Below are 26,047 nucleotides of genomic sequence, written 5' to 3' on the forward strand. Positions count from 1 at the left end.
TTCGTGAATAACAAGAGTCTTAACTAAATTTTACGATATTTGCTGAAGCGCTGCGTTAGTTCTGGAAAAAATCAATTTTAAAGGTCGTGCAATCGAAGGACTGCACTTTATGTTTCTTTATGATTCATAAAGAAATATTTATCGAAAAAAAATTATTTTAATTCGCAATTTTTTTGATCGAAGACTATTGTGGTGACTCATTGAATTGTGGGACTCTCCATATATTAGTCGTAGATAAAAACCAAAAGTCATCGAAAGATCGCGGCGTTGCCAAATATAACCTAGTTATCCGCCTCCTCAAGAAATTCAGAATTCCTTCTTACTCGACATGAAATATACACCTTGTTCGTTGTTCTGCGAACCAGTTATGCCGCGAAAGGCATCGTCACACGTGCACATTTCCTCATTCTCATGAACTCCATCTGACACGTTCACCTCGTCGACGAAACGATCTAATTGCATTCTCCATTGTTTCAGCTGTGACAACTCCGCATGGCATGCCGTCGCAGCCGACAGCAGCAGCTCGAGCAGTCAGGTCACCATGGTGAAGACGTTTCAGGCCTACTTACCACAATGCCATCGCACATATTCATGCATCCACTGCCGGGCCCATCTAGCCAATCACGACGAGCTCATTTCGAAGGTGAGTTTGAACTTTTGTTGGCGAATTACAGGAATCTTCAGTAGCCCCTGCTTTATACACCTTCAACCTCCACAGCGGAGCATGGTGACTTTTTCGAATGAATGGAACACAACTGTTTTCTTATTTTCAGAGTTCAAACTCTGCATCCTATTACTTATATATACAAGAGGATGTACAGGGTGATTCACAGCGATGGACTATTAGTCGTTTATGGAAAACTGATCGTAATTTTGCGCTGAAAATTTGCTTGTTGGGGATTGAGAAAATGATCTTTCTCCCTCAAATATTTTCAGATCTCTACACTTTCGGTTATACCGGAAACACACAACTACTTCCTTATTTCAAATTGACACTCCCAGTATGTCATTGCATCATTAGATGGATTTTTTATACCAATTTCACCAATATGTGAAACTCGGGTGAAACTCAATGGCTTAAGAGTTAATGAGATTCTTATGAAAATAATGGTGGTGACGAGGACTCACATTTTTTTGAATATTCTGCAAATACATACAATTATAAAACTGTTTGGAGTTTGGCCCGAAAATGCACAGGGTAATGAAGTTTGACAACTCAAATTCACCAAAAAAAAAGGTTTTCAAATTAGAACCTATATTTTTTATTACTTCAGTCAATTCTAAGTATAAAAAGAGGGGGTCACTTAAACATACCCTATACTTTAAGAGTTATCGAGGAAGACCTTCAAATGAGGAAAAACCGCAATTTCTAACTGTGTAGAGTACTCTGTGGCGTCGGGAAGACACAGGCAGAAACTAAAATTTGTGTTTGGATAACTTAATTTGACACTTCATGAATTCCATTAACTCATGAACCGTTGATTTTTTACCCAAGGTTATGTATATTGCTGAAATTGTCATCAAGAATTGTATTTAATGATGCATTGATATACTACAGGGCGAGTCATTTGAAATAAGGAAGTTTAAGAAATCTGAAAATATTTCAGCAGGAAAGATCATTGTCTCAAACCTCAACATGCAAATTTTCAGCACAAAATTATGATTAGTACAAAAACGTCTAATATGTCACAGCTGTGAATCGCCCTGTATAACTACAATGTGTACATGGTTCTTGAATTATAAATTTAAATTTTATCTAGTATTGAAATTTGGGTTATTATTTACATAAGTTTTTTGAAAGAAATTGTAATTTTTTGGCTGAGGCATGTTAAGTGCACAAATGAAACACATCTGTAGTTTAGGAGAGGTAGAGCTCAGAATGGAATATAATATTAATTTTTAGATAATTCATTTTGATATTTAAGGAGTATATTTTAAGAGAAATTGTATGTTTATTTCATTGTGAAGAGAAATGTAGGTATGCCCTTAAGGATATAAAACGATATAAGTCAAATGGCCGCCAAGGCTACAGCAGAAATAATAAGGCCATAAACATTTTCCTGCAAAATTGCGATCGTTTCGTTGCTTATTTGGCACGTAGCGCCGTCTTGTTGAAAATAAACGTCGTCCTCATCAATATTCTCCAATTCCGGCCAGAAAAAAATCATAAAACATAGCTCGGCAAAGCCATCCATTTACTATAATAGTTGCACCAGCCTCATTTTCGAATAAGTTAGGTCCAATCACACCACCAGCAAACAGTGACACGTTGAGGATGGAGAGGCTTTTCTTGGATTGTCCGAACCCCAAATTCAACAATTCTGCTTATTAATGTAGCCTCCGAAGTGAAAACGGACCTCATCACAGGGAATGATTTTTTGATGAAATCTTAGAAATTTTCGATAAAAATCCCTATTATTTTGATACATTTCGAGGACTCAATCAGCGAAGAGACTCAAGATCAAAGTCTTTATGCAAAATACGGTGTAATGTTGTTTATCACCGGTGCTTCATGACGACCCAAAAGTGCTTTAGTTTTCCTAACTGTCTGTGCAAAATTTTCACCGTTTTTGTATCGAATTTCAACAATTTCTGTGCGTTGTTGAAGCATTGTTGGCACTGGAAAAGCTGATGAGAGACTTCAAGAACAGTTAAGAAGAGTTATGAGAGAACAAACGAACAACAAAAAGAGAAACAATCGAGAAAAATGGAAAAGCTGATGAGAGACTCAAAGAACAACCTTCAAATGATGGAAACAGCCCAATAAACTATCTACCATATAGTCCATCATCAATATCAAGACAACAATTGTTGAAGCATTTTAAGTAACGGTGTATTTTTCACTATCAAATTTCAGAAGATGACAGCTGAAAAAATGACACATGCCCAGATAGCTGGATATCCAAAATGAAACCTCTTATTGAAAAACCGTCTAGCTCTTTAAAATCTTGAAAGAGTTCTGAGCCCAGGCTTTTACCAAGCTGAAGATCAGATTACCTCTGTATTGCTCATCTCAAATTTTCCGTTTACGCTGCTAAGAAATTCTTCGTTTTAGCTGCTAGAAAATTATCCGATTCCATTTATTTCAAGCATCTTAATGCTCGAGAGATTGAATGAACAACGTGATGATGCATTCAGCTGGAGGATTTTCAATTCCATCTAATAATTGATATTCGAAAGAGTCCGAGAGACATTTCATTGCTGAGTGCCATTCGATCAGTTCTAGTTTATCCCTTAGTGATTTGTTACCGTGAGAACCGTATCTTACACGGAAGGCGGTAATTTTTGTTTAATTGAAGGCTGCTAGTTCTGGATTTATGGAGTACTCTGCGAGTGTTCGTGTTTATAATAACTGGAAAGTGTTCTGCATGCGATGATATTTTGATGTTGGTATTTTATGGGAGTTTTGTACGATGAAATTTCTTGACTTCGTGTGTCAACATACGTCAGCCTTAAAAATGAAAGAATTTATTTCTTAAATACAAAAAAATATGAGTTCAAGGCATAGCTCTAGTTTTAATGATGAATCGCTGGAATTGGCCGAAGTTATACAGTGTTTTATGTGTTTCTTGAAGGTTTTGGTTGGAAATTAGCTCTTCTTTCGATCACAATGTATCTTTGGATTAAAGAATAGCCAGTGGAAAAGGTGAGGAAGTATAAATATCTGGGAGCCATTGTTTATGAGAGTAATGAGTGTATGGAGGAAATTCGAGTGCGAATTGGCCAAGCCTGAAATATATTTAATGAAATGAGAAAAGTATTTTGTCGAAAAGATTGTAGGGAATCTATCGGTTCCGAGAACTGAAGAATTCGGTGTACAAACTTAGGATTATCAAAGCCACACCTCTAAGGGATCCGTAGAAATGCTTTGCTAACGGTCGAATGGGAAACAGCCTGAATGCCCATAAAACTCGGCATTTCAGGGCGAATAAGACAATTGAGTTCACACCAGACTACGAGAAACTACATCTACAACATATGTGCAACACTTGCACCGACAACGAGAAGAGTAAAGATTTTCACATCTGTTCCCGAGACCGGCAAAAAAGTACCTGCTACCAAGCCGCAACGACCCAAGTGTCCAGCGACCCTTAAAAAATGATTAGATCTAACTATCATCTTCTTCACACATTTTTAGTGGATTGGAAATAAATTAAATTAGTTTTTTTATCCCGTTCTTTAATTTCCCTAATTTGTCCTTGGCCGTGAACTACTTTAGTCACTGTATAAGGACCACAACCCACAAGATCTCCGTTTATAGCTCAAGATCAGGTTTTTGAAATGTTACGTATTCCCTGTGCTCCTCTATGGAATGGAAACTTGGACAATGAAGCAGGATATTATTAATCGCCTGGAGGCGTTCGAAATGTGGACGTACAGGAGAATCCTCAAGATGAGGTGGATAGACAAGAACCAAATACAGAAGTGCTCAAATAAATGGGTAAAGAGAGAGAAATACTAACAAGGTAAAGATTGAAAAGTTGCAGTATCTGGGTCATGTGCTGAGAGGGGAGAAATATACTTTCTTGCAAATAGTGATACAGGAAAGAGGGAACATCGGAAGAAGAAGAATCTCCTGGTTAAACAACTTGAAAAAATGGTACAAGTGCAGTTCTGTTGAGTTGTTTAGGGCAAATCGCAAAGAGCCAATCTATGTATGTATGCTTGATTCTTGATGAGTTGAACCAAATTTGACGATATCCATGTATTTACCTGATCCAAAAACCTCAAGTCTTGCAGGCAGGAACAGAATCAAATAAACATCTATCTGTATGTGTTTCTAAGAAACCCTGAAGGGGCGTGCTTACTCGTGCATTATAACATAACACAGACCCTCAGATCACACTGAGGAGGTTGAAATTTCATATCAAAAGCTGATCTGGTAGTGCCGCAATACCTTAAAACTTCTGACTGAAGGCTTTGAAGGGAATTTGCTATATGAGTGTCAGGAAAAGAGAACTGAAGGAATAATACACCTGAAGATTCGTGGAGTTTTTTTTGTCTGAAACAAAGAAGGACCTGAGCTGAGGTTCCATTTCCAGTTATCGTGAGAATTCTGATGAGACACTGTCCATATGAATACTTTCTGTTCTACATGGGCCTGCCAGCAGATGAGATATGCATATTCTGCATACCCCATAGACAGATTTACCAATATGGTAATTCCTGAGTAGCTTACAGAAAGTTAAAAGTTGTTGTAGTTCTGGAAGAGCCTATGCACCTGTACATTTAATTAGTATTTTCTTATATAAATTGTTTGGGTAGAGTCAATGTAATCAGTTATCCCATAATTTTTTAAATCAGCTCCCTTCATTCTTCCCCTTGAATCTCCTCAATTTTCATTGGAGTTGGTCCAAAATTTGCTAAGAATTTTTTCGTTTGAATCGTTTGACGATATGCTCACGGAGTCTTTACCATCGTTTCTTGACTATGAATATTTTGCTTGCATATTTTCGAAGACATCATCTATTTTAAGTGAGCATTTTCAAGTCGTTTCTGTTCGTTTCGTTGCTGATGATTTCTAGGTACTAGCTTTACGTCAAACGCAGTCGATGGTAGACTGGTAGAGTGCTTATTATTCTCCTACTTTAATAATGTAAACATATAGTCCAGGGGAGAGTGAAGTGGATAGCAGATGTTGAATAGTACTCGCGTCAAGTGTTTCGAGTCGAGAGACTCGACTATCCCACTCCCACTCATAATCTTGCTCTACTCCACTGGTTTTTTTGTTAACTAAACCAATGTAAGAAAGCATAATTTTGGTTTTAGCAGACGATAGTTTACTTTCTAGCTGTTTGTTTGTTGACTATACCAAACAAACACAAATTTGGCTTCACCAGAGTATAGTGTGTCTTTCTAGCTGCTTGTGTGTTACTATTTTCTCAAAACACTACCAAACATGAATACAGTTACTTTACCAAAATGAACATAGAGTTTTTGAGAAAAAAATACCCTAGTGAGCTCTTGTACTAATTATACCAAAGTGAACTAGGCTATGGTATTGATATGGAGATGAAGATTTGCATAGGAAGGGATGTACTCTCCTTTCGTTTCTAATTGGACTTTCACTGCTTGTTGAAGGGAAATAGAAAAACGATGTCACTCTCTGTTTGACTTTCGGCATTATTCTTGCATTTTTTCAAATACATTGATATTACATCCTGAGATACCGACTTGCCAGCCATTCTAAACCTTATTGTCCCTTCTGGATATGAGGCCTGTTATTACTTGTTCATGTTTCATATGGCATTATCATCTCATATAAATTTTGCCACCCGCTGCTCTAGGAAGGCCTTCAATGCCTTTGAATATGAAATCTCCAGCAACGCTTCTCCATATTTATAAAGTGTTGTTAACTTGCGTGTAATACGGTGTGTTCTACTAATAACAGACGTGTGAACAAAAGAAATATGTCAATTTCTCTTCCTAGAGGTCCAACCTTGATATGAAATTGATTTCCGAAACTTCACTCATTTGCGATTAGCAGCTATCTCCTCTTTTTCCCAAAAGAAGGTCTCTTACTTTTATGTTTTCTTTAATATTTCCCCTTATTTTCCCATAATTTTTCAAATCAGCTTCCTTCATTCTTCAACTTGAATCTTCTCAATTTTCATTAGAGTAGGTATAAAATTTGCTAAGAATTTTTTTCGTTTGACGGTGTCTTTACCATTGTTTCGAGATTTCTTGGCTATAAACATTTTGCATATTTTCAAAGACTTCTATCAACTATTTTCAGTGAGCATTTTCATTTCGTTTTTGTTTGTTTCATTGCTGATGAATTCTAGGTACTGTCTTTACGTAAAACGCTGTAGATAAAGGATTAGATACAATCTTCTAGGTCTTACCATTTTGAAGGGAACCGATGAATAACTATGTAACTTTTGTTACTCTATCATTACGTAAACCTCAACCCTAGCCCGCACCTCAACGGAACCAAACTCGAAATAACCCCCATCGTCAGGATCCAAACCATTGCATTCAAATTAAACCCGAACTGCTCCGTATCTGCCAGTTATATCGGTTCAAGAGCACCCTGGGATAGAATTGCAATTCTGTAACGGAGACAAAAACACGTCTCGTCTAGTTCCTGGTAATTTAATAGCTCCATTTAATTGAAACGAACCAGGCTGGGTGCATAGGGAAATGCAAGCCCCCCATTTAGTGTAATTGACCCCGGTCTGGTGACATCCTCCTAATAAAAATTGCACTTTTAACGAGGTTATTCGGGTTCACCGGCTACGGTCACGCCATGGCGATTTGGCAACAGTGGAGAGGGCTCGGCCAATGGGGATATAACTTTTTAGTGCTGACGATTCCGCAAAGTCGTCGAAAAAGTGTTTATTGAGTCGCATTCGAGGTTGCCACTTTGTAGCAGTTGAAGAAAGTCGTAGAGTTTATGCCGTCACCTTGGGAACTTTGTCTTTGAAAGAGTTAGTTCTGTCGTCGCCTTGGAAGTTGACACTTTGGCGTCGAAAGATCGTCTCCAGTAGGGAGATGAGTAATATACGAAGAAATGAAGACTGGGAATTTCTATGACTCGAGATATGCAGAATTTGATTGACGTTCATCAACTGGTTGATATCCTTGAAGCGGAACTGCGGAAAATGGTCATAAAATGAAATTGTTCATTTGAACATTCTTAGGATTCAGCTGCCTCGACGTGGTAGGATTGAAAACAGGGTTTTACTGATGTTGACGGGAAAATTTTGAACTTCCAAAGTTGAAGTGGAAATAAGGATAATTCTCATTATAACAATGATTTATTTTTGTAACTTAAGATTTAACTAAACCAAAAAGGTACCTGAAGATGATCATATAGGTATAACTCCGAATCAATATGAATGATTCTGCCCATTAGTTAACTTAAAAAAGATATTCGGACCTTGAATCTACCCTGAAAGTTGCTAATTTCTAGCAGAGTTCGAGAGTAATCATCTACATTTCCAATTTAAAAGTGTCCCTATCATTGATATATAGACGCTGTCAGATTGTTATATTATAATATTTATTTTATTTGGAGACGATCAGTTTGGCTTTAGGAGCGGAATGGGCACGAGGGAGGCTTTATTTGGCTTGAAGGTGTTAGCACAAAAATGCTACGATCAGCAATGGGACATTTTCATTTGCTTTATCGATTTCGGGAAAGCATTTGATAGAGTGAGACATGATGTCTTGGTGGACATTCTTCGTGGTGTGGTACTGGACTCAAGGGACATCTCTTTGATACAGAATATATATTGGAATCAAAGTGCTAGGATTAGAATAGAGGGCTCGACCTCAAGCCCGATAAAGGTTCGAAGAGGAGTTAGACAGGGCTGTGTTTTATCGCCATTGCTGTTCAACCTGTACTCGGATCTTATATTCAGCGAAGCTCTGGCGAACGTCTCTGAGGGAATCATGGATAACGGCGTGAATATCAATACTATCAGATACGCTGACGATACTGTCTTGATTGCTGACTCGGATGTGGATCTACAACTGCTCCTTGACGCTGTGTGTCGGGCTTGTGAGGAGTTTGGAATGTAAATAAATATGAAAAAGACCAGAATTATGGTCATTAAAAGAACCAAAAATGTCCCGCAACCGGTTTAGATAGACGGACAAGTTCTGGAGCAGATAGATAGGTTTCGGTACCTAGGGTGCTGGGTAGATTGCAAGCAGGATCCAGACATGGAAGTTAGATCAAGAATAGAACAAACCAGAAACTGCTTTGTGCGACTTAGGAAGCTTTTCTCGGACTTGGAATCGGCGTCGGTCTTGGTTTGGAGCCGGAACATAGACGCTCAAAGCGAATACCTTCAATAAATTGGAAGCTTTCGAGATGTGAACATTTCGAAAAATCCTTAAGATATTATGGACTTCATACACAACAAATGAAGAAGTATTGCGCAGATTGGGGACCGAACGTGAGCTGGTGAAGCTTATAAAGATCCGCAAAACATTTGGGCCACATCTTGAGAAACGACAAATACCGTTACGCTCAACTCATTATAAAGGAAAAAATCGAAAGAGAGCGCGGGCAGGGAAGAAAGAATCTGTCATGGTTGAGAAATATACGACAGTGGACTGGACTAAATTTCAAACAACTCATAAGAACCGCCGAAAACAAAGAGGAATATGCCATGGTGATATCCAACCTCCATTGACGGGGAAGGAACACTAAGAAGAAGATTTTATTCATCGCGAGTATATTGCTTTAGAATGAAAATGTATACTCTGCAAAATGCTCTCACGAAATACTAAGCGGAAATGATACTATGAGGAGCTACGAATATGATAAGCCAGGTTTACATTGGTATAATTAGTAGTAGAATTCGGTGGTTGACTGGTGGAGTGCTTATTATTCCCCTACTATAATAATGTAAATATATAGTACAGGGGATAGTGAATTGGATAGCACATGTTGAATATTACTCGAGTTGAGTGTTTCGAGTCTAGGTTGACTATCCCACTCCCATTTCACAATCTTAATCTACTCCACTGGTTTGTTTGTTGACTAAACCAATGTAAACAAGCATAAGTTTGGTTTTAGCAGAGGATAGTTGACTTTCTAACGGTTTGTTTGTTGACAAACACAAGTTGGGTTTCGCCAGTGTATAGTGTGTCTTTCTAACTGCATGTGTGTTGCTTTTTTCTCAAATTACTAGCAAACATGAATACAGTTACTCTACCAAAATGAGCATAGCAGACTATTTCAGAAAATAGTACTCTAGTGAACACATCTACTAATTATACCAATGTGAACTAGGCTATGGTATTAATATGGAGATGAGAATTTGCATAGTCAGGGATGTACTCTCATCTCGTTTCTAATTGGACTTTCACTGCTTGTGGAAGTGATATAGGAAAACGTTATCGCTCTCTGTTTGACTTTCAGCATTCTTCATGCATTTCTTTCAAACACATTGGTATTACATCCTGAGATATCTACTTGCCAGCACTGTATAATGCTAAAGAGAGGATGAATTTTCCCTTCTAAGCCTTATTGTCCCTTGTGCGTGTTATTACTTGTTCATGTTTCATATGGCATTATCATCTCATATAAATTTTGCCACCCGCTGCTAAAGGAAGGCCTTCAATGCCTCTGAATAAGCAATCTCCATTCTCCAACAACGGTTCTCCATATTTATAAAGTTATTCACGCTGTTATATACTTGCGTGTTATACGGTGCGTTCTGCTACTTCTACTATTAACAGACGTGTGAACAAAAAGAACACATCCAGTTCTGTTTCTAGAGATCTAACTTTTTTTTTCTACTATAGAGTATTTTCAAATTCGCCTCTTGAAATTATTTTCATGTCGAACAGATATTTTCGACTGGAAATATATTTTCATCTCATTTTGGTGACATACCAAACTATATTATTTTATTTATTATTTGATGTCTATTGGACATATATTTATATATATGTAATCTATTCTTATCTTCATAATCGGAGAAATAGACTCTTTGATGACTTGATCCTGAAAGATTTTATTTTCTTTAGTTTAAAATATAATATAATAACATACAAAAAAAAACTAATAACATACATAGAAATAAAAAGAAAGAAAATAAAAAGAAATAGCTCACACTTCAATTCACACTTCTAACATCTGACTAAATATAACATGAGGTAGTTTTAGGTTAGAATCTTAAACATAGAACATAGAAGTTACAAAGTTTTTTCCCTAAAAATAAGTTTTATTCTTACATATTCATATTTCACATTTGTCATTTCAAAATTTGTATATCCATTAACCATTACATCTGCTACTAGACACAAAAATATTTCTATAGGCACAATCCACTGAACACACATACACATTCCATTGAAAATATGCACCCATAAATAGTATTTAGTAATGAATAATCCCATCTACCCTTTCAAGAGAACTGAAATGTTCCATTCTTCGAAAGGATCGAATTCTATTTCATTAGCTAACTGCTTTCCAGTGTTGGACCATTATGGAAGAGAGCTAACTGTCTTTTCTTTTTACAGTCATTCCAAGGCAGCCAAGGACGGGCGTATTTGTTCAACTCGGTGTAAGTAATGTTCGACTTTGAATGTATTCAGTGAAGTGAAAACCTTTTCCTCTTCAGTATGCTAGAATAGCGAAATTTGCACTTAATTTCGAATATTGAATCAGAGACGGGGTAAGAAGTTCATGTCTGGATAATATAAAATCTGATGGCGCGTTCGGGAGATGTACTGTTCTGATTTACCCATTTTTGTTTCCAGTAGGAAGCATATTGAATCTTTGATAGCAATTTTTATCATTTTTATAGCGATCAAAAGAATTGTATTCCCTTATTACTTATGGATATGACGGTTGAATCTTTTTTCTGCTAACTACTTGTAAATCTCGACTAACAATTTATAATTTGAAACAGAAAGGTTATCGGGTATGTAGTCAAACTTAAACAATTTTAGGTCTTTATTGCTTCAGCCAAGCTTTCGGACAATAACTTGTCCTTCTTGTTCCTTCTTCTTTTTTCTGCTTTCGTCGTACAAATAAAACATTTTATATCGTGTTCATTTCTAAAAATGAATCTTTGAATCGTTTGCGGAAAAAAAAAATCAATCTCCCATGAAATTTTCAATTTACTTTTTATAATGCGTGGAATACAAATATTAAAGCTATATGTGCTATTTCCAAATTTTTGCAACAAAAATCTGTTGCAACACCGTATTAATCCTCATAGCTTTGGAAATAGATCCATGAATTTCGAAGAGAAAATAATAAAGGATACAAATTTAAAATTTCTCATTTTATTTTAATTCTCGCGAAATGGTGCAGAAAATGACAAATATTCTGCAAGACAAAAAGAAATAGTATAAAATTCGAAATTTTCCTTTTAGGTTAGTACGAAGTATCACAAACAAGAGGCAATACTTGATAGTCATTATATAAAATATCAATAACACTAATTGAAAAAAAAATGATGACTATAACAACACAACAAAAGAAACATATTATAATAGAGATAAAACAGACACAATAACACTGAGGACATTTATCGAAACTATATATAAAAAACTCCTTGGATTAAATATTCTCGAAGAGTCCTCTTGAATTATTTGGCAAATGATTATAGACGAGTGGTTTTTCCCATTTGAAATTACTCCTGTATCAAACTTCACAATAAATATAATATTTTTTCAGCTGAATATAAGAAATTGATCATGAGTATTATTGGTGAAAAAATTATTGTTAATTGGTACAATGATAAAAAGCATCCGAGTACTTTACTCGAACAAATATCATTTCATTCAGTATTTTTCCAGATGAATAGAATATTCAAGAAGAATATACGAGATCTAAGTATACCCAAAATAACTGCGTTTTTAGGTTACATTCATGTGCCAATTGCACACTTGGAGAGCACCTGCTGTTATGTGGTTTCCAATGGCGCAATTGGCGCGTGTATGAACGAGCGCTCAGAAGCTCCAGGCTTCAAGTCGGCGCTTTCTTCATTTCTCTATCCATATACGGCTTGTTTGTTTTTTGAAGCAATTTTCCTCCTGAACTCAATTATATTTCCGAATAGCGGGAAAAGGCTATTCCTCAACATCGCGAACGGTATATTTTCCAACGAAGGTCAGCAGCACCTCGTCTCGTTCCCAAGATTATCCCCTTATCTGGGGAAACACACATAATACAACAGATAACTTCGAAATGCACATTGCCCCTGTGAACTGTAAACTTTATACTTCGGCATTGCCGCTGCTGTTCCTATCCCAACTGAGTTGAAGGCAGTGTTGCCAAGTCTAAAAAAAATATTTATCCCAGAATCTGTATCAAATGATGCCAGATATTGAAGAGAAAACCCCGAATTTCTATTTCAAATTTTCGTTGAGATGAAAACAAGACATATTGTGGTATATTTTGCCTTAAAAAATTAGGAGATTTTACCCGATGGAAACAGTTCTTTCTTTTAACAAGACTATTGGTAACAACAATGGATCAAATTGGTCACATTTCAATAAACTTCAGCTATCAGAGGATTGGGATTCTTTTTCAAAGGAATTGTGGAAAAAATGGTCGAAGTTGTCCTGACACGTCGTAAAAATTATAAAAAAAAATATTTTATCAAAATTGTCATTTGGGGCATTGTTAAAACACTGATGGATAACCTCAGAGGAAAGAAAATATAGAGGTGCCCTTAGAAGTAAATAGCGTTGTATTGTAATCAATTGCAACAGCATGATGATAAAGTGAGATAGGACAACAACAAACCTGCAAAATTGACAACTAGAGGGGCGGTAAACATTTCGGTGGCGTAGTCAATGGTTCTCTTACTGCCTCTTATTAAGTTTTCGGTGCTGAAATGTTTGGAACAAACATATGCATATTTCGGCAAATTGTTCATTTGCAATATTAATACGTGGCACCATATTTTGCTAAATTCTCTATTTGAAGGAAACCTACAAATGTTAGCATTGAATTAAGTTTTCGATATCTCACAAATACTACGCCATAGACGAGATATATTCTACGCCTATGGACTCAAAACGGGAACTTACCTATGATAGGTTAGGTTTTCATTTCCGATGTTTTACACACTATACATGTTTTTCGAGTATTTACCATGATTAAAATTAACAATATGTAACTTAAAATTCACAAACTTGTATGAAATAACGCCGATTACAAACGTGAAATTAAAATGAACAGTTAACCCTTAACGCACCTCTAGTTGACACGTGCAATAACAACAACAGAACCGTGTTGCCAAATCCTCAGAATATTCGCAAAACATCTATGCCACAGAACGGAGAAAAGATTACTTCTTCCTCAGAATGGCAACGCAGTACATTATAAGTGTTTGTAAACAAAAATGTTATAGCGATGTCAACAAATGCTATAAGGCACCTCTATCTTTTCTTTCCTCTGAGTGGATAACAGACAAGAATTTTATTGTGGTATGTCACTTGGAAACATCCTTGAACACTCTACTAACTCAACTGGTCGTCACCTCGTAACTTACCTTCCGAACCCTCCTCTTCCCAGTTTTATACCTGGGTTACAAACATAAAATCATATTGTACACCGTGAATTTCTTCTTCCTTTTCTTATTCTCTAAGTTGTATGCCTGCGCAATGGTATCATGGTACTTGCGAACTAATTAGGGTAGGGAAAAGATATTCTCTATTGTATCTTTCTGAGACCCTTATGAATGAGAAAGTTGTATACACAAGTACCACGAAAGACCTTTGTTACATTAATGCAGGTTCATTTATATTAAGTATTGTGATGGCAAATTCGGCAAGACACTAATTGCTTTTTGTCGCCACCGTCAATTCTGGTTTTTACGTGTACTGCTCAATGGAAAATATTCCACTATGGATCAAACAATTTGTAGTTCTGAATGGCTGTATCTACTCTGAGCTAATCGACTCCTTTAGCTACCTGACACATGGTGAAAATCGGATGGGATGGGATGATTTTCTGCGCTTGGGATTATCGTAATAAACGCATTTTTTGTTTCCATTCACAATGCGATTCAGAAATCCCTTCCGTCTTTGCCTTCCAAGCAACTGTTCACAAGCAAACAATCGCCGTTCAACATCTCTCGGCTTCAACTCGTAGGGCACCCAATTTCCTTGTTTTTGAATCTTTCCCATGACTTTCAAGCGTTTTGAAATGGCTTTTTGCGTCACTCCCAATGGTCCTGCCAATTCTTGTTGCGTTTGACACGAGTCTTGATCAAATTATGCCTCCGATTCAGCGTCTTCAAAAATCTTCTGTATTCCACCGCCATGCTGAGAAACTATCGGATTTCAAATATTCAAATTTGCATATTTAATCGGAAATCACTCAAATGAGTATATTTCATTCAATATAATATACATTCATAACGACATAGTAAAATTGTGGATTTGAAAATATACCACAATCCAAGCTATCCATGTAAGGGACATGTAAAGCTGCGTTTACTCCCTATATATATGTTTATTTCTCTATGTATGTGTCGATAGCATAATTGAATAACATAGCTTTACTGTTTGAAATGCTCAGAAAATTTTTCTGAGAAAATATTTCTGATTCTCCCCAGATTTTGCAGTCCCCAAACAGCATTGAATTTCCCCAGTTCTGGGAAAAAAACGCCAGACCTGGCAACACCGGCCGGAAGTCCGAGCTAGACGAGCCTCGGCATGAGGCCACAGTTCGGAAGCGGCTTATCCAGGACACAACCGGCTTGTTCTAGCTGTTAACGTTTTCCCGTCTAGACTGGGAGTTTATGAGAATCGAAGTTTTCGGAGGCTTGAGGGATTTGAAGACAATAATGTGACCGGTTTGATCCGTGAATTCTGTTCGGAAGACGAAGCGGAATCGATATTTTATCACTTTGCCGACAGAGGTCTTGAGGTTGTCTGTGGCGAAATATAAAAATTTTACGACTGTCGGGTAGCGTTCCAAACTATTAATTCGTTTGATGTTAGTGAGACTTTCAATTCGCGCTGAATTGAATTTGAGATTGGCACCCTTTTTGAACAATAAAAATGGCTGACACTGACGTGTAGTCGGGAGCTTTTGAGCGCTCGTTCATCCATACGCCAAATGCACCCTTGGAGACTGGTCTCTGAAGACGTGTTGGAAGTCTAAACATTCTGGTCTCTTAATTTTCGAAATATGTACCTTCGCATCTTGATAGTTATGTTCAACAATTCTTCAATTAATCTCCAAATTGACATGCAAGAAAAAAAAGAATTAAAGTATCTACCTACTTTCAACATATCATTTTCATCACTTCGTTGAAGCAATTAGTAGAAAAAACGAAAAATCTTTCAAAAATACATTGATGAGGTAGATACCTTTGATCATATCGTATTATTTATACTTTTTCAGTTTGAATTTAACTATCATGATTATGGTTCTTTGTATCGGAATATTTCAGCCGAGACCGAGGAGAATATCACTAAGTGACCCCTACTGTGAATAGCGGACTTCAATTCGGTGCTTTTCCGCCGGTTAGTTTCACACAGAGCTTGGAAATACTATTGTTTGTATATAAACATGTAATATTTTATTATTTGTTTGTTTTCCGATATATCTAAAAGTTATTTTGCACGAAGCACCATAAATCAATATACACCTTTAAACAGAACTGTGGCCTTCAAGGTCGCAATTAAGCCTCATAAGCACAATAGTCCCCTTTTCCATATAAGTTGATATACTAAACGACATTTGGGGTATCGCATTTTCGTGGGGTTCATTAAAACACTGATGGATGACAGACGAGAACTTTATTGTGGTACAGCACTTGGAATCATTCTTGAACACTCTACTAACTCAACTGGTCATCATCTCCTAACTTACTCCACTGAACTCTCCTTTGGCCAGTTTTATACCTGAGTTACAAACATTGAATCATATTGTACACCGTGAATTTCTTCTTCCTTTTCTTATTCTCTAAATTGTATGCCTGCGCAATGGTATCATGGTACCTGCACACTCATTAGGGTAGAGGAAAGATATTCTCTATTGTATCTTACTGAGAACCTTATGAATGAGAAAGTTGTATGCACAAGTACCTACCACGAAAGACCATTGTTACACTAATGCAGGTAAATTTATATAAAGTAATGTGACGAAAAATTCGGCTAGACACAGGCATTATGTCTAATTGCTTTTTGTCGCCATAGACAACACTTCACTCAATGAGTATCGGGCCTAACAAGTAGAAACTTTTTCTTAAAAACTCGACTTCATTCTTCAACTTAGTCACCTTCAAAAGTGATACCATGTACTCCAATGCTTCTCCCAGTTATGCAATAATACCTTTTCTGTAGAAAGATTGGTCTTTGGAGCATTTTTTTACTGTTGGAGCAAAATTTGAACACTTATCCAAGCCATTGCTTCACTTGCACGTTGCATTTACCCATCGAAAATCAGTGTTTTATCAATACACGAATCTTGTTTTCATCTCTTTTCACGAATAACAACAAAAGTAGAGTCACTTAACCTTCAATATCTTGATCCAGACTTTACTCATATGTTTCGAAAGCTTTTGAAACTTGGCACTAATAAAAAAAAAGTGATATGGAAATGCCTGTGCCATCTGTTCGCTTGGCTTAGATGAAACTAAAACTTTAAAACTTTCATTGCAATTCCAATAAAAATTTCAGGAGCAAAAAAATGTCTTCACTCAATCATACCGATCCAATCCTAACTTCTTACCCTTAGTTCGTCCACCATGAATATTCAAATAGTTCCAATCAACCTTGTCGTTGAACAATATTGAGCAATATTCTATATGTGATCGAATAAAGCTAACAAGTACTAAAGCAGGCAGATTCAGCGGATAAAGATGAAACGCGATTGAACGTCTAATCTTGTTCGGATTGCTTATCTTGTCTCCTCTCCCGGAAACCGATGCAGATGAAAGGCAAATATTATCATACGATTCTGCCAAAGTGCAGTTTTCATTCGATATTCAACATTCGCGACATTGTATTTGTGTTGAAACATCAACGGCTTGCGAAATATACACTTTAGTCGTCATTTCTATTAATTGCTTTCTGCTTTCCGTCATGCTAATGTTACGCCTCAGCAACAGTTTCATAGACATCGGAATTTCTAAGATATTGTCAGTTCACTTCATTCTCGAGCGTTTCAAGTACCAAATGAAGTAGTAAAGGATTTTCTAATAGGAATGATACAATTTGAAATGGTTATTATGGCAACAATGTGTATTTTTCTGACATTTCTTATGTCATTTTTGGTCAGTATGTTATGCCATTTACATAGACGTACAACTGCGCTTCTACCATTTTTTATCCGAAATTATAGGCTTTATTGTAAGAAACTGATTATACATTTATTATTCGGAGTATTGTCCATCACTGGCCACTACTTTCTTCCATCTTTCGCGCTGCGTACGAATCTCGCGTTGAAAAAACTGCTCATCTCTTGAAGCGATCCACGAATCGATCCAATTTTTTACTTCTTCATAAGACCGGAAGTGCTGGTCAGCCAGACCGTGTGCCATTGATCGAAACAAGCAATAGCCGAGGGAACAACGTCTGGAGAATACGGAGGGTGTGGTGGGACTTCTCATTTCAACGTTTTCAAGTATGTCTTGATAACTTTCGCAACATGGGGTCGAATATTGTCATGCTGTAAAATTACTTTATCATGTATCTCGTTGTATTGCTCGCCTCAAACGCATTAATTGCGTTTGATAACGATCGTCTGTAATCATTTCAGTCAGTTTTAACAACTCATAGTACACTACGCCGAGTTGGTCCCACCAAACACTAAGCATGACCTTAGAACCTTAAATATTCGGTTTGGCCGTTGACGTGGAAATATGGCCGGGATATCCCAATGATTTTCTGCGCTTGGGATTATCATAATGAATCTAATTTTCGTCTTCTGTCAAAATGCGATGCAGAAATCTTTTCCGTCATTGCCTTGCAAGCAACTATTCATAATCAAACAAACGCCGTTGGTGGAACACTGGTAGTTTAGTAAAATGTAAAATAAAAACTTTAGTCCATTACTGCACTTTCTGGTTTCTCGTACTTCATATTATTTTTATCTAATAGTGTATGTTGATTACCAACTATAAATTTCTTAATTTTTTTTTATGAATCCTTGAAATTGGGTTATTCCTGTTAGGATTCCAGTTTATATTGACTAAATAAATAAATACACGATTCAACAACGTTTAGAAATTGTTAAATTATTTCATCAAAATATTCAATCAATCAACTCGCTGTTCGTAGTATTGTAGAAAATATGGAAGTGGTACCATGTACGGCTGAGTATCTGATACTCTCGCATCGTGTGAAGAAAATGAACATTCAATTTGCTTTCGATGCGACGAACAGTGAGTGGACTAACTGAATATTGAATAATTTCTATAGAAAAGTAATAATAATATACGTTTCAGCAGATGCAGAAAGGTATAGAGATAGATTCTCACTCCTTAATGCTTTATGTCGAATATCACCTCCTAACACACGAAGTTCAAGTATACAAATCGAAAAGATATTCAAATTCATCTAGTATTCGATTCGTTCACCTTCGCTGACTGCAGTCGAAATGCAGAAACAGCCATATGCAATATTTATTCGGCTCCAGTAGCCCATTCATGTTTTGTACCTCCTCTCAAAGCAGACTGATATCTGCTTTCAGCTCGCCTGCTCTGTTGATCAGTTCCATCTCGGGCCGATGTTTGTCAACAAGCAAGACCATATACATATATGCTAATTTGCAATCAAACATGCCAGGAAGTTCTTGAACTGGTACAATCGTAGTAGCATAGTATTAGGTTGCAATTTGTATTGATGTCGAGAGGAAGGCGAAGCTTGTGTACGGCATCTTTGGAATCGAATCCAGGAAATTGGGAAATTGATTAAATTGAGTCACTGAATGACTACGAAGATAACTTTTTAATTGAAAAATTGTATGTAACAATCGATGTCAAGATGCATAATATGGGTTGACGACAGTTTGGTGTTGCCAGGACCGTTGTGTTAAAAACGGCTGGGTAAGGTAGCGACGATCTCCCAGGTCTCGGTCGAAATATTCCGATATAAAATTTTAACCATCATAGTTAGAGAGATGATTATCTCTGGAATGTGGGTTGATTGTATAACGAAAGAGAAGAAATAATACGATATGACCGAGGTACTTTCGGAATGTTTTTTATAAGTTCTTTCGTTCCCTCAGCAAAATTGCTCTAACAACGTAATGTGGCTTGTCACATTGCAGATTGATTACATAATTGTGTTTCATAATGATGGAATTTTAGGGCACATAATTTGGAATGTAAGACGCCAGGAAGTTTGGACATCCAACTGACGTGAAATCAAGAGCTTTTGAGTGCTAATTCAGGCACAAATTGCATCCTTGAAGACCACATATACCTATATACACTTCTGTGGTGTCCAAAGACGCAATTAGCTCATGAATAGATGAACGCTCGATAGCTCCTGACTCAACATTAGTGCTTTTCCCATTTATATGTATTGTTTTGAAAAAAAAGCGTCCATTTTCATTATTATATCAATGTTCAACTGCCTGTATTTAATACGTATCTGTAGGCACCTAATACGTCAATAATTCTGCACAACTTTCCAACAACAATCTTCCTGAAGTGTTTGACCTTGGGCCAACCAATAACAAATAAGAGTTATCTGTGACTAGATTGTTTACTTGTTTCTGACGTATGCTGGTAGTGCTGCATCCAAATTTGCCCAATGATTTACCTTGCAGTTTCCTCATTCAATTTGTCAATGACTTATGCCTCGCTTTGCTACAATCAGTAAATTGATTGATGGAATTGATTTAATATCGAATTATAAGAATTTCTGAAGATTGAACGCATTTTTGTTTTCAATATATTTTGGCTTATACTTACATCTTGCAGCACTATCTCCTAAACAGGTCCTAGACCTATGATTTATTAAAAATGATTCGAGATGCTTCAAGTTGCTTCATCTCAATGTAATATTACGATGTGGTCACCAAAAATGCTTCTGCCATAAAATGATGCTGTTTCAGATTCTGGAGTTCATAAGAACTCTAGAAGAAAAGTTTGCGAATGTATGAAAGCTTCATTTCGGGATGAATTTCAGTCAGCTCGATTTAGATGTGGCATAATAGAACATGATGTGAATTTAGACATCCCCAACTTTCAGTTTTCCATTCTTTGGAATACATCCGGGGATTCAGAATGCTATTGTAATACTCCTCTTTCTGTGGGATTCTTACAATCGTAACTGAGTGTTCAAGACCCTTTCACGTGATTAAACGTTTGGAAATGCTACCACTAATTCCAGAACGTTCCATCATCCGGATGGACAGAGGCTTTCTTTTGGTATCGTGGAAAGCAAACAAAAAATTCTTGTCTAGAGTGATTGATTGATTCACATGGAGTAATTCCGACAAAATCAATCAATAGGTTATTGTTTTTATTTCAATCCGAAGTGAAAATCACGCGCAATGACGTTCACAAAAAAATATTGACCTGCATTGCTGAAAATTACATTTTCATTAATTAGTTGTTCAATTAGATAGATGCATGCATGCTATATTTGCTTTTTGTTACAGAGTATTGAATTTCAAATTGCATTTGCTGTATCGGGAGTACCAAATTCGTTGTCTAGTTGGGGGATTTCACAACCCCTTTGTGCTAAAAAAAAATGAATGAAACATTTTCGGGCTCGATTTTTGGGAAAATTAATTTGGTAGAAACTACAACCTCATGATTTCCACTGTTTTCAAGCTATAAGGGAAAACTGTAACATAGCGTTAAATGAAAAGTTCTCAAAACTTCTTTATTACATTTTACAGGCACTTTTTTTAGTCGAATTCATTAGTGTAATCATTCATTTTTATTGCTATTAGTTTTGAAGTCATAATACAAACTTGTGTTTTTTTAAATGTAAACAGCATAACAATTTGTAAAGCAAATAAAACGCTCTTTTTTGTAAAATATAATATAACATGTTATATAAATTTCATAAACATACTATAACAATCATCGAAAGAGTCAGTTTCACTTAGTTAGATTAACCCAATCAGCAAAAATGCGACGTATACGATGGTCATTTGGCCTTAATTGCACGAGCTGTATTTTATAGTCACGATAGCTAGATCATTACTAAAATTTTCCCTCAAAGGACAAAAGCCAACAAGTTGAGAACGGCGACGTATCGACATTTTTGCGTTTTCTTCAACACTTCGCACGACAGCAGCAATATTCTCTTCGGTACGTACATTTATTCGTCTTGTTGATGGTTTTGAATCGAGAGGAGTGAAATTATTCCGAAAGCGATCAATAATACTGCTCGAAATGCTCGCTCATTATGACCAATTATGTTGACCGCAAAATGAACGGAGTGCTCTATGAACTTCGCGAACAGATTTTTTCTCAAAGTAAATTTCCATAATTTCTGGCTGTAAACGATTCATTGCCAAATAGAAATGTCAACACAGTTTGACCATAGTATAAGGAAAGGATAGTAAGCCAGTGTAGTGCTTTTTTCGATTTTGTTGATGTTGAGCGCCATCTAGTTGTACTCACTTTTACTCGAATTTTACTGTCAAAAATTGGTCCGTAAAGTGGAGCCCTCTGAAAAAATCGGTGTTATTTTGAAGAACTAAAATATTTGAAATAGAGTGGTCAGAAGATTTCTATATTTTGATATTTTTTCTGCTCTGTAATAAGCATTTACGCCAGTGGCGTGTATTTGTGATAACTTAATAATAACATAAAAATTGTTGGCAATGTCATGCGACCCCTTTTCAACCACGCCACTGAATGAATTATCGTATTATTTCTGCGCCATCTATAGCTCAAGATTCAGTGCCATCTATTATCGAGTTACTTCTCCAAATCCAACTAAGTAGCGACTCCTGGTGACTATTTCCTTGCCGTCAAACGGAGGTTGGCTTACTATCCTTTCCTTATACTATGGTTTGACATTCTCAATTGTCAAACCATAGACGAACCATCGAAACTTCCATATGCAGCTAATAAAACACCCGTTATATCAACGTTCTGTGTAGTGTTGACCTCACAAGAGCCAAGGACGACGAATCATTGTGCCACCCTTCTTCACAGAGTTTTCCAATAGTGAAGAATATAATAAAATGTCCAAAAGAGGAATAACTCCGACTATCGAAAACCGAGTTTTGTGCATCCGCTAAACTGCTGCCGCTCTTCCTATTGAAGGGCATATTTCATCTGTCACCTCTTCGCGAAGAACTATCAATCTCGCCCTACTTGGGAGATGAGGAAATCTATTCATGGTCCCCGGATCTACATCCCCCATCGCTCTGATGGGTGGTGTAGCCTTCGAAAGCTGTCGTCCTAGTTTCAACCATCCTTGTCCGGTGAATAATACATGACATGTCGCCGTCGTTTCACGTCAACGCTTACCATTGATAACTGAACACAATTTCCATCCCAATTGTTGGCGGGGGAGATTTATAGCTTCCAGATTGTCGGCAACATCGATCCGGCAAGGGCGCAGGTTGCGGAACAGCTTATTGAATCATTCGCTGGATTGACTGGGAATTTATAGTTATTTTTGTCTACGGCTACCACACTCTTGGGCAAATAATCATTGCATTTTGTATAGATCTTCGATATACTCAGCAGATTATTGCTCAGGTGTATGGAAACCCTTTCGCAATACTAACTTGTCACTCAATAAGTCCCTGGACTCGACACAGATGGCTCTACCAGTTCCATATACATTTTGTTTGTTATTAGATACATATAGTATACACTAAGGCCCAGTTTCACCAAACAGCACTTGATCCCAGATTGATTAAACTTCGCTTGTTACTAAAGCAGGCTTAACAGTGTTTTCTGTTTCACCAAGCATCAACCCGTCCGAAGATGATCGCGATTAACCAAATCGCGATTAAATAGTCAAACCATTTGGCAACGTTGTGAACAAAAAGTTATATAGTGTTCTGTATCGTATTAGCAGTGATGACCACCATTGGCGCTATGTGTCAGGTGTCATTCATTCATAACTCATAACATTTCAAATCATTTGTCATCTTGTAACAAAGTTAATTTTTGCCGAAAATGTCAAGTGATGTGCTTCGAAATGTCGGAAACTTGCAGAAGTTAAAAAGAAATTATCCCATTTCACAAAACCACACATTCTGGAAAAAAAACTATATAAGTAATTTTATTAACTTATTTATTTTTATTAACAAGTTTAACCGCTTCTTAAATAATATTTCAATCAAACATATCAATAAATTATTCTTTGCAATAAATTTCATAAAACACAAAACCAAAGTTTACGTGTATTTTAAATGGGAAATGTTGAGCCTATACATATAGTCATATATTTTGATAAAATTGACCCAAAAATTAGAAATTTCAGGAAAAATAATTACATAGACAAGAGTTCCATACTGATAAATAATTATTAATCTCAACTTGAAAGGTTATAATCCTCCAAAAATGGCCGATTAGTGCTAAATCGCGATTGGTCGATTAAATGGCGCTTTGGAGTGTGGTGAAACGCTACATTACATTAATCGTGATCTAAGGCCTCACTTAAGAGCTAAGTCAAGATTAAAGCATTTGGTGAAACTGGGCCTAAGTCACTTGGATTAAACCAGAATGTGTCGATTTCGTTGTTTCTATTGGCTTAAATAGTCCACGTTCGGTCCGGGTGCCGATTTGATTACTTTCATTAGCTGCAGCTATTACTTCTTAATTATCTTTCAAGATGATTCGCATTGACCAGTGCGGTCAGTAGGGGATTAATGAATTGAGCATTTTCACTCTTTTTGATTTATTGTTTCACTAATCCTTTTGGATAAGTTCCAGTATTCTAGTTGATTGTCTATCGAAATAGTATGTGTCGGTTTGGTCACTTTCATTGCTCGGAATTCTGCACATGCTGCCGCGCGGCAATTTGGTAGCTCTTATTAGTGGGAATTGTGCTAATTTTTCGAATATCATCAATTCAACTAGTTTAGGTAGTTATTAAGAGCCGTTTAGTAAAAATTTAATCAATCATTAAAAGCACAGAAAGAAACTAACATTCGATGTTTCGATAAGTAAATATGAAATTTCAAGAATTGTAATCAATTATTCGTGATTGAAAATTTCATTGGTTTATGGATTTCTCAACAATCCCAACGAAAAATTAATTATAACTCATGAAATGTAAAATTTAGTTATCAAAACATCGAATTTTAGTTTCTTTCTGTATTTTCCGGTCACAAACTGCCCACAGTACTACTCTACTTAGTTAGAAATTGAGGTTTTTCCTCATCCTCGATGACTTTTAAAGTATTCACTTCAAGTATAGGGTTTGTTTAAGTAACCCCCACTCTTTCTCTACGTAGAATTGACTGAAATAATAATAAATATAGGTTTCTAATTCGAAAATCTTGAGTTTCGATAAATGTCCAAGTTCATGATCTTCTTCTTTAAAGACCCTGTACTTTTTTGACTCGAACCGCAAAGAGTCTCAATACTACGTATTTGCAGAATCGAAAATGAAAAAACTTTTTCAGCAGACATATTCGAAAAAAATGTGAGTCGCCACCATTTTTTTCATAAGAATCCCATCAACTCATGAACCGTAGAGTTTTTTCCCAAGGTATGACATATTGCTAAAATTTTCATCGAAAAAGCTAACTAATGGTGCAATAATATAGTGCGTGTGCCATTTGAAATAAGGAAGTAGTAGTCTCTTTCCGATATAACCGGAAGTTGCAGAAATCTGAAATTTTAAAGGGAGAAAGTTCATGGCCTCAAACCCCAACATGCAAATTTTCAGCACAAAATTATAATTAGTTCAAATAGGCCATCGCGGTGAATCACCCTGTATATATGTCCAATTAGAGCATTAAAACAATTTTTTTGCATTCATATTTTACCGGTGTCTTTGATCGTAGATATCATGGATGCATTTTCAGGTTTTTACATGAGTAGAATAAGCTCATAAGATGTTTTAATACTGTTCTCTTCAAATTCTTAATATTTTTTCCAGGGTAAACGTTGGATGTGGTCCGGCAGAAGAAAGAGTGCTTTTGACAGGTCTACATGCCGTGGCTGATATCTACTGCGAATGCTGCAAAACGATACTCGGCTGGAAATACGTAAGTATTCGACTCAACTTTCGAATCGAAATATGGAATCGAAATTAGGTGAATGCACCTAATTTCGATTCCACATCTCTGAACACCGTCCTGAATCATTAAAATTCATACGTTCCATTAAATATGGTTGTAGTCAACCCGTCTTTTTAGTTCACAATGAGATGTTGACTTGTTTTTTCTCTTCGGGAAATCTGAGACGGTATTATAGTGAGTGTGCAAATTTTCCGCCTCAAACGAACCACGACATACTCATCACGGGTTTTGGCTACTGATCCATATGTTAGTTGAGGCCTTGAATCCACTTGAACATTCTTAGTTCTGCTGTTTCTTACTATAAATGGGTGAAGTCTAATCATTGCAGAGCTTGTTTGAACCACCGAGTATTTTATATGGTTATTCCATGTAGGACTATTATTATCTATCTCTGTCTCTTCTCCATCTATTCTTAGATTTGAGTTGATT

The 26,047-nt window shown here is 36.5% G+C and overlaps 1 protein-coding gene across 4 annotated transcripts in view; it reads left to right on the forward strand.

Moving 5' to 3' along the window:
* LOC123681613 (protein yippee-like 2) overlaps nt 1–26,047 on the forward strand; it is a 148,158-nt gene that overhangs the window by 116,933 nt on the left and 5,178 nt on the right. For all 4 annotated transcript variants that reach the window (XM_045619809.1, XM_045619808.1, XM_045619806.1 and 1 more), the window contains 3 exons: nt 478–643; nt 10,984–11,027; nt 25,477–25,585. In XM_045619809.1, the coding sequence (XP_045475765.1) occupies nt 478–643; nt 10,984–11,027; nt 25,477–25,585 (319 nt within the window). The remainder of the gene's footprint in view (nt 1–477; nt 644–10,983; nt 11,028–25,476; nt 25,586–26,047) is intronic.

The sequence above is a fragment of the Harmonia axyridis genome, chromosome 6 (assembly GCF_914767665.1).
Source record: "Harmonia axyridis chromosome 6, icHarAxyr1.1, whole genome shotgun sequence".
Classification (NCBI taxonomy): domain Eukaryota; kingdom Metazoa; phylum Arthropoda; class Insecta; order Coleoptera; family Coccinellidae; genus Harmonia; species Harmonia axyridis.